General features: G+C 34.3%; 1 protein-coding gene across 2 annotated transcripts in view; it reads right to left on the bottom strand.

Annotated features, from left to right (window-relative positions):
- MON2 (MON2 regulator of endosome-to-Golgi trafficking) overlaps positions 1-24,486 on the bottom strand; it is a 129,272-nt gene that overhangs the window by 6,903 nt on the left and 97,883 nt on the right. For both annotated transcript variants that reach the window (XM_090273546.1, XM_090273547.1), the window contains 5 exons: positions 22,134-22,324; positions 10,963-11,023; positions 9,710-9,833; positions 6,427-6,634; positions 3,495-3,577 (listed from right to left, as the gene is read on the bottom strand). In XM_090273546.1, coding sequence (XP_090129672.1) covers positions 3,495-3,577; positions 6,427-6,634; positions 9,710-9,833; positions 10,963-11,023; positions 22,134-22,324 — 667 coding nt within the window. The remainder of the gene's footprint in view (positions 1-3,494; positions 3,578-6,426; positions 6,635-9,709; positions 9,834-10,962; positions 11,024-22,133; positions 22,325-24,486) is intronic.

The following is a 24,486-nucleotide window of genomic DNA, read 5'->3' as shown; positions in this document are numbered from 1 at the left end:
AAAAAATACTAACCATAGGTATTGGTGGCCACTTTGGACTTAACAATCAAAAAAAGAAAAAGAAAAAGCTATCAAGAAAAGTATTGATAGAAAAGCTTTTTATGAAGTAAAAAAAAAGTGTGTAGGACAGTAGGTATAATATGGGGCACATTCATATGTGTTGCAAGCTAGGGGCATATTGAAGTATATATTTTGTATTTATATAATAAACTTATGGAAGGATCCAAAAACTAATAAAAATGGTTGCCTATGGTGAGGTAAGAACTGGGCAGATACAGAATAAAGGAAAGCTCTTCAAACTTTTAAAACTTTTCCCTCTATATCTTTTTATATTTTTGAACCATGTGTATGTTAACTGCCTATTCAAATTTTTAAATAAAGATCAGCTAAAAATAAATCCAACAAATGCTTCCTCTCCCAGTAGAAAACCCTAAAACAAATAACCAATGGCCTAAACAGATGTTGGGTATACACTGGTTCCAAACCTTGTAGCCATCCTCCTGAGTTAATTTTGAACTAGTTATGTGCAGTCCAACATATTTCTTCTGAGAAGGCCTGGCTTTGCCTAAGTTATCTTCTTTTTTACTGTTTCTTAATGAAGCTTATCATACCTTTTTAATATGTTATAATATCATCATCATTTATGATTGCATTTAAATTAAATTTTCACTTCATATGCCTATAGGCATAATTCTAACTCTCTTAAACAATTTTTAACATTAATAACTGTAGTGCCCTATCCATGGCCCACTGGCTTCGTTTTAAAAAAATGTTGCTGAGTCTTCTTTCCTTCCCTTTTCTTCCTTTATACAAATTCTCATTAAATTCTTGATAGCTGTCTAAAGAGCATACCAAAATAATGCAAGTACTAATTCACTGAAATATACTAGTTATATTTAATATATCTACAGCAATAGCTTGAAAAATAGAGAATTTCCTGTCTATGGAAATTAAGTATAATATATTTTAAAGAATCAAATTCTATTTTGTGATCTAATATTTTACTGACTGATCTCGAAAAAGTCAATGCATGGTTTCCCTCTCTGAAAAATCAACGAGAATATTATTTTTATAAGAACTCCAATTTGAAATTGATATGATGAATTAAGGACATTGCTCCAGGATTTTTCTTAGAAATTCCACCCCTCCTTTTGGGTTGAATAAATATAAGTCTATTGCCTCTTAATTATTTCATATAACACTCACCCTTTCTAGGCCAAAGTACCAATGGGTAGATTTTGAAAACAAAAATATATATTTATTTTAATTATATAATAACTGGCACCCCTGGCTGGTTTGGCTCAGTGGATTGAGCGTCGGCCTGCGAGCTAAGTGTCGCTGGTTCGATCTTCCAGTCAGGGCACATCAGAGAAGGAAAACTCTGACTCCAAAAAACCTCCGCTGCCTTGCGGCATACCTCTTCAGGGGAAAGGCTAAGGGAGTAAACCCCGACAGAAAATCCGGAGCCGGAGTCCCTAAGGCGGTTTGACGTTGTAGTCAACACCGGCAACTCCTGCGGCGCACCTGAAGCCAAGCTGTATTGACTCCGTCTTTCCCTTGGACCCTTCAGCTGCGAAGAGAGTGGGGGTCTGCTGCATGGGCAACAGCAGACCCTCCATATCACCCTGCCCAGGCTCTGTAGCTTCAGCTTCACTGGAGAGGACACTCCAGCGTCATCGCAAGATGTCGATTCAACACGGGAGGAGACAGATACCGTGTCACTCCCGAGTCGGACTGCACAGCCATTCTCGGCGGTGCAGATAGACTCTTAAGAAGCTACACCATCGTCTCTCGAGACGGACGGCTGCCGCCGACGACGATGACGACGACAACGACGATAATAACTGGCAGGAACCAATATCCTGTGACTCATTTATTAGGAACTTCCTTTTTCTTGGGTATTAAAAGTAATGCTGCTTAAAGTGCCAGTGAACAAAGGTGACAAAATGCAAATCGATACATTTCCTTATTTAACAAAGTCTGGTTATATAAAAAACATCAGCTGGACCAGTGTATTTAGATACAATTGACTTATATTCTGGTGTTAGCTCTTCACCATATCCTGAATAAGTAACAGACTCTAGGATCAGTAGCTGGTCCAACAAATCAGCTGTAGAGGATTCAAAATACTAGAATAAAACATGGTCCAAAAAGTCTCCTAAGAACTTTACAATTTAAGGGGAGTGAGTCGTGTACATGTATAATGATAATACAAATAGGGAGCTTTAAGACAAAGGTGCATATAAAAGAGCTAGGAAGTCAACAAAAAGAGAAATCATTTACCTTTAAGGATTAAAATGGGCCCAAAAGTGGAGTGATATTTGAATTTTGTGGATGTAGTCAGAAGAATGAAATAAGGAAAGGGTTGGGAATACCTGGACATTCAGAATTTCCCACTAGACCTCATGTACCCTACCCTAAGATAAGCATGGAGTCAGACAGTACTCTTCACACACTTGGTAGATAATGGTAAGTAAAAACAGATATTTTTATTTTGTTTTACAAGGATGAGAAAATGAATGGTCAAATATACTTTTGGAAAAATCATTTCTGGCAATAACGTAAAGAATAGATTAGACAGGAATGAGTAACAGAAAGGGAAAATAAATGAGAAAGGGCTATGAAAACAATTCATAGGTATTTATACAGTTTATATATATATATACAGTAAATCAGTACAAATGCAGAATGGAAGCGTCTCCCCACCTAAAAAATCAATGATGTTCTACATTAAGAATATATGAGTCCTGGCCAGTGTGGCTCAGTTGGTTGGAGAATCATAGAATCATCCCATAAACCCAAAGGTTGTGGGTTCAATTCCTGGTCAGGGCACATACCCAGGTTGCAGGTTCCACTCCAGTCGCAATGGTACAAGAAGGCAACAAATCTCTCTCTCTCTCTTTCTCTCTTTCTCCCCCTCCCTCCTCCTCTCTCTCTAAAAACAAAAACAAAAACAAATATATATATATATATATATGAAATATGAATTGTCCATGCAACACCCTGAATTCAGACAAATTTATTTTTAATAAGTCAGCCAAGCTGTTTAACATAAAGAAGATAAAACATTACAAATTAATTTTACTTAAATGACATCTTTTTAAATTTAATTTTATTTATTTACTTTTAGAGAGAGAGGAAGGGAGGGAGAAAGAGAGGGAGAAAAACATCAATGTGTGAGAGATACATTGATTAGTTGTTTCTCACAGGCCCCAACTGGGTACCTGGCCCGCAACCCAAGCATGTGCCCTGAATGGGAACTGAACCAGCGACCTTTCAGTTCGCAAGCCTGCATTCAATCCACTGAGCCACACGAGCCAGGACACTTAACCGATATCTTAATGGACTTGATGCTTAACTGTCATAAAGACTAGAGAAAAATAAATGGCTGCTATTTTCCTAAAATTCAATTAACTTAATAATAATACAACAGTATATCACAAACTGAACATAAATGTTATGAGTTTAGAATAACTGAGTTTCTAAGCACTTACCATTCTCAGGCTGAGTTTTCTTAAGTGAGTCAATGAGAGTACTGACTGCTTTTAAAACAAATATGATTTCGGTTACTTGCTGCCTAAAAAAGAAATGGGAAATTATTTCCATCAAGACTTTAAGGTATGCCATGTGTTTTTTGTTTTGTTTTTTCTACTGTGTTTATACAAATAGATGGACTTTGGAAAAAAAAGACTATAATGCAAATTTAGTATTAGTTTTAAATTCTTATAAAAGAAAAATAATGTTATGAACATATTAAGTTCAATGTACAAACGAGAATATAGTTATTCTAACCATTAATTATCAATTTTAAAAAAGGGGGGAGAGGCAATCCACTCATGTAAATCTAAATTTATTTGTAAGATATTTCACCTAACTACTTAAAATTAAAACATTTCATAATATATGCTTTTAAAACTTCACTGTGAAAGGATTTTTATTCTTTTATTTTCAACTAATTAGTAATCGAAAGGGCTTGCCAAAGGTAAAATGGAAATAAAGACTACTATTACTTCCTAGCACATATTTTTATCTCGCTGTTAAAAAGTATGTTTAAAGTTACAATAGTGCTGTTATTTAACATTCTAATACAAAAAAAAAATACGCTCAAAATCTATTCTAAGGTGGCACTGTTGGGAAATGTCAGCAATGAAGAATGAACTTGCAGTAAAGTATGAACAAGAGTAGCTTGAGTTCCTTATTTCTCCCTACAGAAATAAAGCTCCTCTGCTATAGTATAAACAGCACCCAACTGTATTCCTGGTATGTATCTGTGTTATCATTCTACAGATAAGATTTTCCTAACACTATAAAAGGGTACAATTTCAAGCCACCCTTTATAAGTACTGAAGTATTTAATCCTGTTGCAATGTAGCTTTTTAGAAAATAATGTAATGGTAACCACATCAAACATAGTACGACACAATATAACACTTCAAAGCACAATTATAAATAAGACTCAATTTAAAAACAATAGGGTGGGCTGAGTGGTGGGGAGCAATGGGGGAAAAAAGTGGGACAATTGTAATAGAAAAACAAATAAATCAAAAAATTTAAAAATAAATAAAAAAGAATAAAAACAATAGAATACAAAACATTTAAAAATGAAGGAAAATACAACAAGGATGCCAGCCTGTTAAACCAAGCACGCCATTGTCCGGGGACAGCCAACTGACCTGGAGTCTGCACGATCCTTCCCCATGTGGGAAGGCCACCCTCCCCTCCACACTCCCACTCTTATTAGGGATTTCTGGACCCAAGGGTAGGTAGGACGACGACCATGTCCAGCTTGAAGCAGCTAGAGGAGCTCGAGACCTTCGCCCATTGTCCTTTATAAGATTATAAAGGGTCTTAAGTCTGAGAGGGAGGAACTGCTATTTTTTATTGTCTAAAAAATTAATTAATTATTTATTTATTTAAAAAAAAAAAAAAAAAGAATAATATAGGAAAGGTTGAAGCCGGAGAGCTTGTATGTACGACCCATAGGCATGGACTGGGGGGCGGGGGGATTGCTGGGGGAGGGGTGGTGCTGGATGGAGGGGAGCAAGGGGGAAAACAATGGAACTATTGTAACAATATAATCAATAAAAGAAAAAAAAAAACAAGATTACTTAAAAAAAATTTTTTTTGATCTCTTCACATTCTTTTTCCAAGGTTCTGCTTTCTTTGCTCTTTAAAAAATGCTTGGACCTTTGGTAAAAAGAAAAAAGAAAAAGGAAAAAAAAAAAAAGAAAAAGAAAAACAAATGAAATAAAAATGAAAAGTTATTTCTGAAATCAAATATTATAAGCTAATAAATATAAATATTCCAAGCAAAGCAACTTTATTATTATTTATCCAAGAATATTTCAGAGATCAATTTTGATAAATCAGTTTTCAGTCATTACTATAAGCAAGTTACTACTCTTTGGAATGCTTTTGTCTATAAATCTGAATATGAGGAGGTAAAATTTTTATGCCCTAGAAATTCAAAATACAACACAATGACTAGTAAGCATTGATAATTCAAAAAGAAAGCACAGCAAACTACTATGTGACTATTTTTCATTCATGAAATTAGAAAAAGAAAATAAATGATAAACTGGCAAATAATTTTAAAATGCTAAAAATTGAACAAAGGGACATTCATATATTCCTTGAAGAATGCAAACTGGTAGAAATTTCTTGTAGGCAATTTGTAATACACATCAAAGACTTCTATAATGTTTATATCTTTTGACAGGTCGATTCCAACTCCAGAAATTTATTGTAAGTAAATAAGAATGTGCACAAGGATTCAAGGCTTGTGATTTACCTCTCTAGTGCTACCTTAGGAAATGGGACCCACAGTGATTCTTCTCTTTCCTGACTTTAATAACTTTGTCTTCCAATATTATTTTGGTTGCTTCATTCACTCTGCCTTAAATTCTAGCTTCCCCATTAAAAACTGGATTGGCAATACAGCCTTAATTTTTCAATGAAATTTTTTTATGACTTCTGAACTTATACCCCAACTTTGATTAGCCTTGGCTTACCAGAAAGGCCTCAAGCCCCGTTCACCATTATGGTTTGGCTAAATGAGAAGCAAATCGGTTTAGGTACAAGGACTTAAATAAACAAATTAGATGAAAGAAAATCTATGATACTGCTAGCTAATTTACAGAGAAACCTGGAAATAGGTGTAAAATAAACTAGGAAGTTCCTAAAGTATAACTTATGATTTTCTCTCTAGAGAGATACACAATCATGTGCTCATACAGATCCATAGTCCTCATCCAGAAACTCTTGTGAAAAAAATTTTTTTTAGAATGAAAAATTTTCAAATTCAACAAGGTAATTTGGTACATATATCACATACTACTTAACTTCCATGAGGAGTCTGAAAAAGCACACCATAGCACAACATTAATATATTGTCAGTAAAACTTATGACTACAATAAAATACATACCTTGGAAGGGGGCATTTACCACTTAATCTTTCATCCTCTATATAGCGATGTAGTACATCTTGAGACCTCTTTAAAAGCACTGAGAGCGCCATTCGTGAAATGTAGCCTTCTTGAGGTGTTGTGACTTTATTACTGAAGGAAAACTGGAGCAATGTTTCAAAACACATTTTAGAAAATTCTTCTCTCAAACGGATATCAATCTCTGCTTCTGTAAAATAGTTTTTGATGGTTAATAAGTTAAATTAATATACCTTAATTATAACTCTTAGCATATATATATGTACTTTTCCCCCTAGCAAGATCAAAAACAAGGCAAGACTATCCCCTCTCATCTCTTCTACTCAACATTTTTCTCATCATGGTCTTCTTATACCCTTCAACAGCACAATAGAATGCCTCTCAATAATATTTTACATGGTCAAACTTGCAATGACCTGTTTCTTCTTTCTTGTTTTTTCTTCCTCAGCTACATCTTTCCTAGAGCTTGAATTCTTCTCCAGTCTGGACTAGTTGCTCTCTAGACATGCTGCACACCAGCTATACCCTGAACTAGTCTTTGCCATCACCCTGTGAATTGCTTGTGTTCTCTCTTGTGTTATATCCTACTACCTAGATCTCATGCCTTCCCGTTTCTTGGTTTACACCTTTATTTTCATGGAGCATATTTTGCAGTAGCTGAGAAAGAGTGAATGGGAAGTAAAATTTTTTGAAATCTTGCATTTTGGAAAATGTCACTATTTTACTGTGGTACTCAAAGTATGATTCCTAGCAGCATCCACATCACAAGAGAACTTGTTAGAAGTGCAGGTTCTCATGTCCCCATACCAGACCTATTGAATCAGAAACTCTGGAGGTATAAACCAGCAATAGCTTGCCCTCCAGTTGATTATAAAGCATGTTGACATTCGAGAAATACTATTCTGCACTCACACTTGGCCAGTAGTAGGCCTAGGTGTAAAACTCCATATTAAAAATCCTTTCTACTTATAACTCTGAAACCACTGCCTCCATGTCTTTTAGCATCCATTGTTGCTACTGAGAATTCCAGTGTTACTTTGATACAGCTCTTTTGCATGGAACTTTTCTCTTTCCTTTCTGAAATCTTTTAGGAGCTCCTCTTTATCCCCAATGTTTTGATATTTCATGATGACATGTTTTTTTGTGGGTCTTTTCTTCCATTGTTCTGGGTCCTGAATGACCATTTTTAATCTGGAGATTTATTTTCTCACATTGTTTGAGAATTTCCTCTCCTAGCCTTTCTCTATTTTCTTTAAGAAAGACCTATTGTCAGATATAATACCCTGTTACTCATTTTATTTGTTTTTTCTCATATTGTCTACATTTTTATCTTTGCTATACTTTCTGGGTTATTTCATTAATGTTTTCTTCCAACCCTTCATTGAACTTGTTATTTCATCTATCACATTTTTAGTTTCTATGACCTATTTTAATGTTCTAATTATTCCCTTTTAATAACATTTTTCTTGTTCCATGGGTGTTTTTTTAAATCTCTTTGAGCATCCTAATTATACTAATTGTGCTTTTCTTTTAAAAAATGTTTTCTATGACTTTGCATTGCATTACCTCTTTCCTCCCAGTTTCTTTTACCCCCCTTCATTTGTCTTGGTCTTTATCTTTCATATTGGAGGAATTCCTCAAATATCTGTGAGTTTTGGCTTTCAGACCATACTTAAGAGCCAGGGACCAAAACGATCACTGAAACTTTTATGTTTACAGACTGGTCTTGTTTAGCAAGGAAGGCTCTATATGTATGTATTTAAAGAACACTCAAAGTCAAAGTCATTGGAAGAATGTCCATGTATCTTCCTTATCAGGGTACATTTAGTAGTATAAATGGCAAGGGATATCATCAGTAAACTACTGAAAAAGTATACATGGTAACTCAGTAGTCCATATTTAGCCTAGAATATTTACATCTAGTAAGGATAAATATTGTTCTTATGTGTATTTTAGAAAAATGTATCTAAAATTTTTCATATACTCAAATAATAAGAAGTTGACTACATTCAGATAAATGGACTTTAAGACTTTTTCTCCGAGGTTCTTATGCATGTTAAATCTGCACAGTTTTTAAAATTGTCTGGGCTACAAAAAAGAACTAGTTTGTGCCCTGGCTGCTGTGGCTCAGTGGACTGAGCGTCAGCCTGTGAGCCAAGTGTCGCTGGTTCGACTCCCAGTCAGGGCACATGACTAGGCTGCACGTCAGGTCCCCAGTTGGGGGCGCGAGTGAGAGGCAACAACACAGTGATGTTTCTCTCCCTCTCTTTCTCCTTTCCCCTTTCTCTAAAAATAAAATAAATAAACAAACAAATGAACAAATAAGTAAATAATTATAATTAAAAAAAAAAAAAAACTAGTTTGTGAAGTAAGCAGTATGAGAGACATTTAGTGACCAAGATGTGCACATATATGCTCTTTAAATTGTCCAGCATAGCTTAGTAGAAGTCAGTCATGGCTCTGATAAATGCTGGGGATTAAGGGTAGGTACTGATGGCACATATTTACAATTTTTAATCATTTAACAGAAAAATCACATTATGATGCCACAGTTAACATTATAGAACAGGTTTATAAAAAGAGATATAATAGCAAAAAACAATTTATGTCATCTCCCAATAAAGCAGCATGATACAATCAAAGGAAGTATGTAGTTCTTTTTAAGAATGAATTTTGGTTTCCAGCCTTAAGATTGTGGGCAGTTTTTTCAAGCTTTTTAAAACCCACTTTCCCTTCTGTAATATGATAAAACCTATCCTCACAGAAATATTGTGGGCAGTGGGATTAATATTCTGGCATAAAACCCTACACATAGTAAGTATTCACTAAATGTTAACTTTCTTTAACTAATGTCAAGGTATCTTTTTTTTTTTTAATGAACGAACTCTGTATTTATAGTCCAGAGAGGCTGGTATTAATATCTTCATTTTACAGATGACAAAACTCAGAGAAGTTAACCAACTACTAAGTGGCAGAATGCACACTTATTATCTCCCAATAATCCGTGACTTCACAAAACTGGTAAATTGTGTCAGCCTGCAAGACTTAAGTGGATTGCTTAAGTGTTTTGCAATTTAACTCACTGCATATAATTCACAGAATATTTACCACATTCTCCCCTGTAAAGCTTAATGTTTTAAATCACATTCTTAAAAATTACCTTACCATTCTCCCATATACATTTACCACAACCATAGGAGTAAACAGTTTATATTTGGCTTCTTCAAAAGTATTACATTTAAAAAAAATCGTTGAAATAACATACCAGTAAATGAAGATGACTGAGAATGTATTGAGCCCTTATTAAGCATGGTCATTATCTGACCAACAAATTCCTTAGGAATAAAATTGGCGTAAGGTAGTATCTCAGTGCTGATAAGCTGAACTACCTAAAACAAAAGACGCAAATTCAAATGCATTTTTTTCTTGAAAAACACTGATTCAAATGACCATTTCTAAAAATCAGTTAAAGAATCTTCCTTTATAGAAATACAAATTTTAATGTTAATATAGAGGATGACTTGGCTGCTTCCCCCACCTTAGTAAATAACTTTATTACAAAGTAGTTAATACTACAAACTGTTTACTATGCAACAACTTTAGTAAATGTTGGTCTTCAACACGGTATATGTAAATAGTGCTCTAGAGAAAGAATCAGCATATGGAATTTATCCATGTTAGAATAAAATACCCAAAACAGGATTAAAAATAACATATATATCATCTTTTAGAACCATAAAAATCAGCTGTAAGAGAAAGCAAAAGTTGTATTTATTTTGTTCTATAGTTTATTTCTAACATATAATGTACTGTTTTTTCCTTTTGAAGAAAAAGAAGGCAATTTTAAAAAGAAAAGTTCGTAGGAGTTTTAATATAGTAACTGGACAAAAGGCAGTATTTTGTATTTATATGACAATGCTTATGCTTCTTATGTACACTTTAAAGTATTTGATTTGGTTTACTTAAAAGTTCCCCTACCTCACTTAAAGGAAAAACAAAACAAAACAATGATTCTCTCAACAAAAAATCCGCAATCCAAAACTACTTCTTTAAACTTCATTTATATTCAACCAAATACATTTTTAAAAACTCATTTGCTTCAAGAACTTCAGAAGGCGTGTCTATGGCTGGTTAAAAACAGAAAAAAAGTTTAAGCAACTCACTGATTAATTTGAACTACAAACATCTGATCTGTTAAACTGTAGAGTAAGCTCTTAAATACAGTACATGCTTGCTGACTAATGGATTTATTTTACTGAATCAACTGCTATTTAAAATTATTAAATGGGCACAACTAAGTATCTAGAAAACATACACACAGCACAAGCTAACAAATACAAAGAAATCATTTAAAATTTTTCAGTGCTTTAAAATTAACCTTTATGCAAGTTTTAATGCTTTTGGTTCATGCTTAACCTATTACTTCACTTTATTCTTTTAGCAATTTTATTGCTTCAATATTCTACCATATGTTTTTCACAAATGGTCAAAGAAAAATGTTTTAAATAGCTTCCTTACCTCAACATCAATACTTTCATTTCTCTGAAATTCTTGAATAGAGAGGTTATCTGGAGGCATGCTAAAAAAAATAAATAAATAAAACACTTGATTTTTAAAGACAAAATATTCCCTGGAAATACAAATAGAAAACAAACAGTATGCAAATAACAACAACAAAAAAAATTATATTTTCACCAGGTTGGGAAATTACCATTATTTAAAAAAACAACAACACTATTTTTAATTAAAGTAATTAGTATAAATGACTAATTATGAACACGAACTTCCAGCTACAAAAATACGTGGTCCAATCATTTACTAAATGGAATCTGTAGGACTAAACTTCCTTCAGTATTAAGAATGCAAAAACAAGGAAGGGTAAAGATATTATCATCTGCAGGTATAACAAAAATTACCACTGTAATGATACCTGAATTTCCTTATATTGCTAGTGATTTAAGAGAGCCTTGGTCAAGTTGCTGAATTATTCACTCAGAGACTATCCATTAATCATTAATTTGTAACAAATCCAACATATTAAAGATCTTTACAATAAAAGAGAGATCTGAAATAAAGAGGACTGATTCTAGCTTTCTCTAAAGCAGAAAATTCTTCCAACAAGATCAGAAGAAATTGCTAGTTCTGAGAGAACCCAGGTGAATTCTAGACCCCATGGCTCTTATTAAGAATGAACAGTTTTAGCCCTGGCTGGCGTGGCTCAATGGGTTGAGTGCAGGCCTGTGAAACAAATGTTGCCGGTTTGATTCCCAGTCAGGGCACATGCCTGGATTGCAGGCCAGGTCCCCAAGATGGGGGCGCACAAGAGGCAACTACACAGTGATGTTTTTCCTCCCTCTCTTTCTCCCTCCCTTCTCCTCTCTCTAAAAATAAAGAAATAAAATCTAAAAAAAAAAAGCAGTTTTACAATTGCCAACATATGGAAGCAGCCCAAGTGTCCATCAGTAGATGATTGGATAAAACAACTATAGGATATTTACACAATGGAATTCTACTCAGCCATAAGAAGAAAAAAAACTTCACCCTTTTCAACAGTATGGATGGACCTGGAAAACATGCTAAGTGAAATAAGTCAGTCAGAGAAAGGCAAATACCATGTGATTTCACTCATGTGGAATCCAATGAACAAACTGAACTAACAAGGAAAACAGAGACAGACTCATAAAGAGCAGGATGAGAGCTAAGAGGTGGGGGGACATTAGGGGATGGAAGGATTGAGTAAAAAGGAAAAAGGACTCATGGACATGGACAACAGTGTGGTGATTGCTGGGGAGAGGGGGGTATAAAGGGACTAAATGGTAATGGGAAAATACAATGAAAAAGTCTAAAAAAAAAAGAATGAGCAATAAAATGGTATTAAACTTATGAAGCAGTAAAATATAACTATTCAAAAACAACTGAGAAGAGGATGATAATGATTATTACAATCATGACAGCTAAAACTAGGGAGCTTCCCGTTGCACCAAGGCCTTCATTTGTACCAGGTGTAGTAGTACTATCATGTAATTGCAGAAGAAGAAACTGAAGCACGGAATGGCTAGGAATATGACCAAGAATACACTGTAAGTAAGTGACAAGGCCACAATTTGAACTTAGACTTATTTGATACTTGAGCCTAAATTCTTCTATTTTAGGTTTTAAATGTAAAAACAGTATTATAACATTTAGGGTTAGAGGTATAGTATATAGTTTTGTTTTTAGGACTATTTTTGCTCTATGTGGTATAATTTGGTTTATCTATTTACAGATATTAAAATACAAACACACACAAATACCACTTTCCTGACTACCAATATTTTTTAAAAGTTTATTAGGTACATACACTAAAATATTAATATAATTGCAATCACACATCAGAAACACTCAACTGTATTTTTAAAATATCTTATAATGGGGGAAGAGAGTAGCATACAAAGCTAAAAACGGAACCATCCTTTTCTTCTAATCTTAATGAGCAATAAAATCAGGAAATTATTCAATTGCGCATAGATTGGATTATCTGAGAGCCCAAATTAATGGTTATTTATATTAACTTATAGTTAGTACCCTTACTAGATACTTGGAGCGCATCAAAAACATTGGTTGAGCTTTAAAACACACTGGTGATTAATAGAATTTACCTAAAAATTATAAAGGGAGATGGTCAATATTGCAGGTACAAATGGGCCATCTAAGATGCTTATATTTTCTAAGTTTGGGGAGTAAAGAAGTAATTTTTCTAAACCTCTTTCCATTAAGCTTTATTTGAAATGAACAAGCCTTCATACTGATAAAGCATCATTTGTATTTTTTGTTAGTTCTCTGTATTAAATTTTTTTTGCTATATAGTTCATACATCATAAATTAACCCTTTTAAAGTGTGTAACTCAGTGCTGTTTAGTAAATTCATAAAATTGTGCAATGATTGCCTCTAATTCTAGTGACTACCCATTAGTAGTCCCTCCTCATTCTTCCCTCCTTGCATTTTTGGCAACCATTAATCTATTTTCTATCTCCGTGGATTTGCCTCTTTTAGATAAATCATATGAATGAGATCATATAACATATAGCCTGTGTGTTTGATTTGCTTCACTTAATATAATGTTTTCACTATGCATCTATGTTGTAGTATGTATCAATATTCTATTCCTTTTTATGGCAGACTAGTCTCTTCATCAGCCGATGAACTTGGGGATTGCTTTAATTTTTTGGCTATTATGGTAATGCTGCTATGGGCATTAGTGTACAAGTTTTTGTGTGAATATGTTTCATTTAAATTATTTGGGGTAGCACTTACTGATCTTTTAACTTAAGGTCCACAGACCATTAATTGTGTGAAGTCACACTAGCCAATATGTCTTCTAGAGGACAAGTACCATGTTTTGGTACTAAGAGGTTGGCTAAATGAATTCCTAATGGACCTCAAGTGCCTACCAGATTACAGTTCTTATGTTTTTTATATTTAATTGTGTTTCTTTCACTCATTTAAACTATTTACTTATTATAGTTCTCAATGATGTCCAAAGCCTTTCTTCTGTTTGATTACAGTTTTATTTGTATTTTCTTTGTAACTGTACTACTTTGCCAAAGCAGCTTGCAGACCAAAAACAGTCGGGGTAACATCACAGAGAAAGGTATTTGAAGTCTTAGAGTATGTATTGATTAGATTTAAAAACTTTAAAATGTTTTGATATAAAAAAGCCTCAAAAGTTAATACTATCTGAAAACCTAAGTCTTGATATTCCAAGCAACATTCCAAAATACTCTTCTTATTGTTGAAATACTACTGATGGACTTCCATTACAGAACACAGTATATATGTAGCATAAAATAAAATTTAAAATCTAACAGTTTGTGATTTCCAAAGTAATCAGTTACTTGGAAAACAAAAACAAAGACAAAACCTTCTCAGAAAACTGAAAAAGTGCATGGTTTTCAAGTTCCTAGTGAGCACTTCATTTTGAGTATCAATTAACTAATGAAAGCTTTTGATTTGAACCTCAAAGTATTTCTGGACTATGAAATAAAAACTAAACTGGCTTTATCCATATCATATAAGTTTTCCAGTTAAAAACATTGATTAAAACATTAAGTCAAAATATATAAAATAATTGTGAACTTTCACAATTAGTCTAATCAATTATTTCTTGTTACAATTAAGGAAAATGATACCTAGTGAGGGAAATAACCAATTCAAGGTCAACAGAAAATATGTGTCACAGGCAAGAGTGGCCCACAGGTTTTTTTCTCAATATATGGTTTGTTTCTGCCACTTTATGTAGTAGAAGGCTTAAATCTATCATCAGGGTAACCACAACTTAGAACTTGATACTGTTACTGGATAGAACTTTGTACCCTCATTTTTTTTGTAGCCAAATCTAGAGGTAAATTACTTGGTCCAAGTTACTTAGAGCTTTAGTCTTTAAATTTTTAGTTTAAAATCGGGCTGTTTCATAAGAAAGGACATGGACAATGTCAGCCTCTCTTAAGGAAAAGAAATGATCATAACGAGGATAACAGTGGTAAGAAAGCATTTTAAAAGCATTTATGTTCCAGGCACTACTCTGAGCACTCATTTTCTTTAAGTGATTTAATTCTCACAGTAACCCTATTAGATAGGTAGCTAATGTTCCTACTTAACAGATGAGGAAAAGGAGTCACTGAAAGGTAAAATTACCTGTTCAAAACATCAGTTACAAAGTATGGCTCAGATTTGAATCCAGGTAGCCCGGTTCCTGAGTCAGTGCTCTTATCTACTATGTTAGCTGCTTCTTGGCCAATGTGATTTTTCAACATATCCAATATACTAAAACCTTTCTTTAATATAAGTAGGGCCTCAGGCAAAAGATTGTAAGAAAATTAAACTACAACTGCATTATTACACTATTACTTAAAATGCAAATTCTCTATTATTGGGTCTTTGATTTCACTGTCTACTTTCCTGTACAAAATGTACTTCAGAAAACTAAATATAATAAAATGAAAACAAAGTTTGGAAAATAAAGAATGTTCAGCAGGAAACTCGAGAATAAGGGAGATGGTGGAAAGACAGAAAAGAAATTCTTAAATTGTACTCAATGCGAAAATACAAAAAGACAAAAAAAAACTGATCTAAAAGCTTATTCAGATGTGAGATCAGCATTATGAAGAAGTAAACACTCCCTTTTCACTCCTGTTTTATCTACAACTAGAGGGATATCTATAACTCAGTGAAGATTCTGGTGCTCAACACAATAGGATGCCTGAGAGATCCACACATCTATACATCTGAAGGTGGTGGGTTGGAATGCATAGGATAGGCAAAAATGAAGGAATGGCAGGGACAGTGCCTGTAACCCGAGTCCCCAGCAGTGGTGGCGGAGACCACACCACTAGCGAGCCCTGCAGAAGTGGTAGAAGTAAGGCAGCAATTCCAGCACCCCTCACCAGGGCCTCAGCACGGCACTTCAGAGACAGTGGCTTCCTCCCCTGATTGTGTAAGTGCCTCACCAGCCGAGCAAGCTCGGAGTTAACAGCAGTGGAGGTTGTGCACACATCTCTGGCTACCCAGTCAAAGCATGGCCATCCCTGTGATCCTGACTGTGACGCCTGCAACAGCAAGGAAAATGACAACTGCAGCATCACAGCACCAGCAACCCTAGAGGCACAAAAAGTAAGGAAGAGGGCACATTTGGCACCTCTGGCAGAGAATGTCAAAACTGCTTACTCTCCAATATAACTAGAATCAGTTTAGGTATGGGAAACCAAAAAGTTGTGCTGTAGTGCCACCTACTGGTAAACTAAAGAGAGGCTTCTAATGACCAACTTGCTGAATTATTAAAATTAAAGCTGTACCTAAATAAGAAAGGCTATTGAACAACCCATAAGGCACCATAAATAATCATGGTAACACAGTATAATAAAAAAAAAAAAGTGACAATTCTCTAGAAACTAAATTCAAAGTCACAGAAGACTGTGATCTAAATGACAGAAAATTCAAAAGTTGTCATGAAGAAACTAAATAAGATAAAGAAAACTCAGAAAAGCAGTTCAATGGGCTCAGGAATACAATGAACAGAAGGAGTACTTTACCAAAGAGACTGAAACTCTAAAAAAGAAACCAAACAAATTCTGGAGCTAAAGAACTCAATAAATGAGATGAAAAATGCACTAGAGCCCTGACAGGTATGGCTCAGTTGGTTGGGCATCATCCTGTAAAGTTAAAGGTCACAGGTTCAATTCCCGGTCAGGACATATGCCTGGGTTGTGGGTTCAGTCCCTGGTTGGAGTATGTGTGAGAGGCAACTGATCAATTTTTCTTTCCCTTTCTTCCTCCCTCCCTTGTCCTCTCTCTAAAAATAAATAAAGTCTTTTAAAAAAGGACAATAGAAAGCACTGGAAATAGAACAGGCCATGTGGAAGAGAGAATTAGTGAGCTGGAAGGTAGAAACTTAAAAATGATTCTGGTGGAAGAGAAGACAGAACTAAGATTTTTTTAAAATAAAAGAACTCTATAAGAACTATCTGAGTCCATTAGAAAGGGTAACATAAAATTATGGGTGTGTCAGAAGGAGAAATGAAGAAGAAGGGAACAGAGAGCCATTTACAGAAATAATAGATGAGAACTTCTCAATACCGGAAAATGAACTGGATGTACAAGCATGAGAAGCTAATAGAACACCTAATTATCTCAATGTAAAAGACCTTCTCCAAGACATGCTATATTAAAACTGTCTAAAGCCAATGATTTAAAAAAAAAAAAATTCTTAATGCAGCCAGGGTAGAAAAAGACAGTTAACCTAAAAAGGAACCCCCATCAGGCTATCATCAGATTTCTCAGCAGAAACACTGCAGGTCAGAGTGGAATGACATATTCAGAACAATGACAGATAAAAACTGCATGACAAGAATATATTCAGCCAAGGTATCTTACAGATATGAAGGAGAGATAAGGACTCTCCCAGCAAAGAAAAGCTGAAGTAGTGCAACACCTTCTTGCCTTACAAGAAATGTTGAAGGGAACTGTTCTACTGTAAATGAAAAAACAAAAGCATACAAAACTTCAAGTAAGGTGACAGAATCAGAAAATTGCAACTCTGTTAGAGGTCAGAGTCTCAGACACTTAATTATACCATGAAGGTTAAAGGGAAAAAAAGCATTAAAAATAACAATAGCTACCTCAATTTGGTAGCAAACAAATATCATAAAAAAGGGATAATTTGTGACAACAAAAATGCAAAAGGGAAGGAGGAAACAACAAAACTTGTATAGGCAACTGAAGAAAACAAGCTATAAGAAGAAAAAAAGACTTTTATCTATAGGATATTTTATACCAACCTTATGGTAATCAATATGTAAAAATATGTTGTGTTTCTATACACTAACAACAAACTATCAGAAGAGAAATCAAGAAAAGAATCTCATTTACAATCATGACAAAAAGAAGAAAATACCAAAGAATATATTTAATAAAAGAGGTGAAAGACTTGTATCCTGAAAGTATAAGACATGAATGAAAGAAATTGAAGATGACACAAAGAAATGGAAAGATATTCCACACTCAGGAATTGGAAGAATTAACGATGTTAAAATGTCCATATTATCTAAAACAATCTACAGATATAATAAAATCCCTATCCAAATTCCTGTGGCATTTTTGCATATATAGAACAAAAAAAATCCTCAAGTTTGTATGGAACCACAAAAGACTCCAAATAGCAAAAGGAATCCCGAGAAAAAAGAACCAAGCTGGAGGTATCATACTACCTGTTTTCAAACTATACTATAAAGTGATATTAATCAAAACAGCATCGTATTAGCAGAAAAAAAGACACACAGACCAATGGAACAGAACTGAGGGCCCAGAAATAAACCCACATATATAGATAGCTATATTATAACAAAGGAGCCAAGAACATACAATAGAGAAGGGAAAGTCTCTTTATTAAATGGTGCCGGGAAAACTGAACAACCACATATAAAAGAATGAAACTAGATCAGTCTTATATCATACACAAAAATTAAGTCAAAGTGGATTATAAACTGATGTAAGACCCCAAACCACATGATACATAGAAGACAACATAGGTCCTAAGATCCTCGACATTAGTTAGCAATGTTTTTGTGGACCTGACCTCAAAAGCAAGAGACAAAAACAAAAATAAACAAATAAAACTACACCAAGCTACAAGATTCTGCATAGTAAAGGAAACCATCAACAAAACGAAAAGGCAACCAACTGAATAAGAGAAGACATTTTCAAATGGTATTTCTGATAAGGGGTTAATATGAAAAATATGTCATGATCTCCTACAACTCAGCAACCAAAAAACAACAAATAACCCGATTAAAAAATGAGCGGAGGTCTGAATAAACATTTTTCCAAGGAAGACAAAGGGATGGCCAATAGGTATATGAAAAGATGTTCAACATCCCTAATTATGAGGAAAACGCAAATCAAAACCACAAGGAGATATCACCTCATACCTGTTAAAAATGACTATTATCAAAAGTACAAAAAATAACAAGTTATGGAGAAATGAGGAGAAAACGGCACCCTTACACCCTGTTACTAGAATTGTAAATTCGTGCCATCACTATGGAAAACAGTATGGAGGTTCATCAAAAAATTAAGAACAGAACTATCCTATGATCCAGCTATTCCACCTGTGGGTAGTTGTCTGAAGAATATGAAAACACAAATTCAAAAAGATGTAATATGCACCCCTTTGTTCACTGCACTATCATTTACAATAGCCCAGATATCTAAATAAACTAAGTGTTCATCAATGGATGATTGGATAAAAAAGACTGGGGACACACACACACACACACAATGGACTACTACTCGGCCATAATAAAAGATGAAATATTGACATTTATGCCACAGATGGACTTGAGGGTATTATGCTAAGTAAAGTAAGTCAGGTAGAAAAGGACAAAAATTGTATGATTTCACTCAGATGTGGAATATAAAGAAAAAAGAGAAACAACAAACAAAGATAAAAAACTGTTAGGTAAGAACAACAGACTGGTGATTATCAGGGGGGAAGGAAGGTGGGGAGAAGGCAAAATGAGTAAAAAGGGTCAAACGTATGGTGACAGATGGAAACTATACTTTTGGTGGTGAACATGCTATTTATAATGAATACAGATATCAAATCATAATGTTGTACACCTGAAGTTTATATAATGTTATAAACCAATGTTACTTCAATTTTTTTTTAAAAGCTTATTCAGTTTATTATGAGAGTAAATATGCATATATAGACAAATAACTGGAGGAAAAAGTTTAAATTTCTAAATCTATTTACTTTACATAAATTCACATCCTGATTTGGACAATGAAGTCCACAAAGGAATTCAAATTTTCAGGGTTATTTTAAAGGTAAAAACATAATTTGTTTCCTGCAAATATAGAGTGTGTTTGCATTTGTATCAATCAAATTTCTAGAGGTGAGAAATACATAAGAAAGCAAAACAAAGTCTGACCATTCTCAGAGAAATTAGAATTACATAATCATTATGTGATTCAGAGAAACTTTTAGAGAAAAATGTAAATTAACCCTCCCACACTCTACAACTTTTATTTTTAAATTACAGTTGACATTCAATATTACTTTCAGGTGTATGACACAGTAGTTACACATTTATATACTTTACGAGTGATTCTCCACAGCAGTACCCATCTGGCACAATATGCAGTTATTACAATATTATTAACTATATTTCCTATGCTGTACTTTACATCCCCATGACTATTTTGTAACTTCCAATCCGTACTTAACCTGCTTCACCCAATTCCCTAACCCCTTTCCCATCCAACAACCATAAGTTTGTTCTGTGTATTTATAAGTCTGTTTCTGTTTACAATTTTTTTCTTTTTTTTTTTTTTTAACTGAAGGACTGAACATTAGAAAGATAGATAGAATCTCTTCAGTTAAAGTCATTCTGTTGTGGACTCATCTGGATCACTATCAATGTGCTAATGTAGGTTTTTTCCCTCAAAGTATATCAAATTCATAATTTAAATAATTGCAAACTAATAACTTTAAATGGTTATGTTCTATAATTTTAACAATGATTAATGGATATAAAAAGAGAAAAATTTGTTGTCATAGAATTTCCCTACCACAGCACAAAAGAAAATTAGATTGTAGAACTAAAGACTACCTGGCTATCACAGGTGTTACAGGTTAAGTCTACTGTCAGTACACTGTCACATTTTAGATCAGTGCTGCCCAAAGGAACTTCGTGTTATGATAGAAATGTTCAATAATTTGCACTGTCCAACATGGCCAACACTAGTGACACATGGCAATGAGAATTTGAAATCTAGCTAGTGAGACTAAACTGAATTTTTAATTTTTACTCAGTTAAAATATATAATTAATAATTGTTAGTGACTACTATATCAGATAGTACAGCTCTAGATTAATGGCAGCAGATTCCTCATTTAAAAAATTTAGTCTAGCCCTGGTTGATGTGGCTCAGTGGACTGAGTGCTGGCCTGCGAACCAAAGGGTTGCTGGTTGGAATCCATCAGGGCACCTGCCTGGGTTGTGGGCCAGGTCCCCACTTGGGGGCACACAAGAGGCAACCACACATTGACATTTCTCTCCCTCTCTTTCTCCTTCCCTTCCCCTCTCTCTAAAAACAAACACAAACAAACAAATAAATAAATAAAAATTTAGTTTGTTGCAATTATCCTGCTCTCACTCAGTGAGGGGTCAAAAGAGCATCCTTAACCTGTGTCCGCAGTTGGATATCATACAATGAAAATTCGATTTTCTTTGTCAAACCTAAACATCTTTATTTTTCATTTTCATTATTTATTTATTTTTATTTTTTATTTTTAGAGAGAGGGGACGGGAGGAAGAGAGGGAGAGAAACATCAATGTGTGGTTGCCTCTCGCACCCCCAACTGGAGACCTTGCCCACAACCCAGGCATGTGCCCTGACTGGGAATCAAACCAGCGACCCCTTGGTTCGCAGGCCGGTGCTCAATCCACTGAGCCACACCAGCCAGGGCCCTAAACATCTTTTTTAAAAAATCATATTCACCTAATTTTTATTTCAGTACACTGTTGTAATTGTTCTATTTTATTATTAGCTATCATTGTTAATCTCTTATTGTGTCTAATTTATAAATTTAACTTCATCACGGGTATGTATGTACAGGACAAAACATTAGGTTTGGTACTATCTGTGGTTTTAGGGGGTTTTAGAATGTATCCCCCATGGATAAGGGGGTCTACTGTACTTCTGTTTTTAATTGCTTGAGGAACCTCCAAGCCTAAACATCTTAAAGAACTGATCATTAATGGCAATGACCTTATTTATTCTGGTAAAACACTGATTTTCTGAAATTGCTTTCCTCGTGTAATGTCAAATGGGTATGGTTCTAAAACGTGGATCTTTTTGGCTTCATCTTTTTGGCTTCACCATGGTTTTTAATTATGATGCATTCATACTGTCTTATATATGGATTCCAATCTTACAACCTAAACTACTGTAAAGAGCAAAATCTCCATTGCTCACAGATAATTTACCAAACGGATAAATGCCTAATCCAGTTGTGCTTTGTATACAATCTAGGATTCTCAATAACCACTTTCTTAATGAATAATTAGAAATACTGTTTTTAGAGAAATTATAGGTATAATGTACACTTCTTGAAAGATTTTCCTAATTGCAAAAATAAACGAGCTTACCTTTTAGTAAAGAGAAAGTCTTCAAAAGTGTTGGCTAGTTCTGGCCACATACTGTCAAATTTTCCCAAAGAAGCATGTTGCCGGGCAACAGGTAGCCCGATAGAAAGAACTTTGAGGAGAGAAGATACTGCTAGTTTCCATGTGCTTTCAGAAGGGCAGGAATACTTCAAACTGAGAGGAACCCTAAGGGTCTGAGAAAATAAAGACAATTTAAGATAAATATTCATTAAAACATATACACAACAACTTTAATTACTTTTTAAAAAATGATAGCAGAGAGAAAAAATAATAGCATAGGCATTTGCATTTAAAGAATAATGTTATTTTCTAGAAAGACCAATTCTCAGTCATGGTCCTCAAATCCTACTGTGTCCATTTTATAACCAATGATCCTGAAAAAGTAACAACTTTTTTGAACCTCAGTTTCTCATCATAAAAAATAGAGATGTTATCTGAAAAGTTAAAGAGTAGGAGTAGGAAACTTACAACTTTGCAGCTTCCCTCAGCTTGATGCTGTGGAATTATAACATTCTGCTGTAGTTCTCCTGGCAGAAAATGATTTGACTGACAGGGTTCTCCCATCCAAGAAAGATCAATACTGCTTATATTTTCCCACTAATGGTTAGGGGGAAATAAATATAGCCTAAAGCATCAATAACTTGAAGTCATGTTTCATCTCTAAAGTTAATGGATTTTATATTATACTTTAACATTTTAAAGTACTTTTTTCTTTTCCAAAAATTTTAGTAAAATTAGTCATTCAAGAAGATGGTTTAGTTTATCTTTCATCCTTGAGGATGCAGGAGTAGAGCATCTGAGCTATGCAGAGTGACTAAGATGTTGAGATTTACTTTTTAATTGATCAACTTGGAGACAGGCTACTGTTAACCATGAAAGAACTAATTTGGTGGTTCAGAATGGACTTCTCTAGTCATAGGTCTATCATGCAACTAGAAGACCAGACTGACCAAACTACCACAGTGAGTATCCCAGAGCAGCATCACTTAACAATGTCAGCATACTGTCAGCTAATTTGCATTAGAGTGAAAATTCTGCTTTTATAAAACAATTCTAGTTAGAGAATGATACAGCATAAAGAGATAAATTTTCATACTTCAATGTTATGGCATGACCATAAAACCCTATTTCATCACCCTCTGCACCAAATATTACTGAGCGCACATATGAACCATTATATATTAGCATGAAATGGGCCTCCTCTACTTATCCAGGATACATTTATCTCTTTACCCTTCCCATGTGATTTAGGGGAAGCAAACCGCAGTTACAGCTGGGAATTACGGCAAGGAAGTTATTAAACTATAATCTACTCCATTTCTCTGGCCACAATCACCAGTTTAAGACTAGACATGGACTAACACTGGTCCACTTAAAGTTAATTTAAGAAACGAATAATAATGTAATAGAAGCACACACACACATCCCTCCTACTGGACATATAATCCCATTTTTTAGCCTACCACCATGATGAAAAAAATAGGATACAGTCAACAAATTTGTTTTTTGGTGATACTGCTGAATCCCTGAATCAACCAATTCTAAAGCACCCTCTCTCCATCTCTGAATTTTCCAACTAAGCACACCAATACATCTTCTTTATAGTGGAAGCTAGTTAGGGTCTATGTATGTCATTTGCAAATAAGAGAATACTACGTTATACAAGGGTCATTCTGAATTAACATCTTATAACTCAAAGTTAGATAAAAGAAAAGTATGGTTTACTACTACAATTAGTATTTTCCTGAAATCAAGGGAATATTAAACACAGCAGATCTATTCAACTGGTATATTTTATTTTTAAATAATAAAGTAACTAATACAAGGACTAGAATATAGTGCGACTCTGTAAATGTATGTGGAACTGAGAAATTCAGAGCCTGCTGTCATAAAGCTCACACTTTTTGAAAAAGAAAGAGCCTGCCTTGTCCAATTAACCACAATACAATGTAGTAAGTGGCATCAACAAAGCATGAGTACAGAAAGGAATTATTTAATTCCTTTAAAAATGCCAGGCTGATTCATGTCAGTCTTCGAATTTCAGCACATCAATGGTTAAGGAATAAAGTCTAGTTCCTTATGATGGGTTATAAAACCCATAAGTACCTTTTGAGGCTTATTTCACAGCTCCTTAAACTGAATTTCTGAACATTTCTTTAAAATATATTATAACCTTTTACACTGTTTAGCTTACCTATAAATACCTCCCTTTCCCTTTTTATCTACCAAAATTTACTACTCCTTCAAGAGTCCCTTCTATTAATCCTTGCCAAAATCCCCTCACCAGTTTAGTTACTTCCCTGGCTATGGGGGCGGGGGGGGGGGGACTAATTTT

Source organism: Furipterus horrens, unplaced genomic scaffold (assembly GCF_987537825.1).
Source record: "Furipterus horrens unplaced genomic scaffold, mFurHor1.1.pri manual_scaffold_4, whole genome shotgun sequence".
Taxonomy (NCBI): domain Eukaryota; kingdom Metazoa; phylum Chordata; class Mammalia; order Chiroptera; family Furipteridae; genus Furipterus; species Furipterus horrens.
The sequence above is the reverse complement of the archived record's forward strand: the minus strand, read 5'-3'. Positions and strand labels throughout refer to the sequence as shown.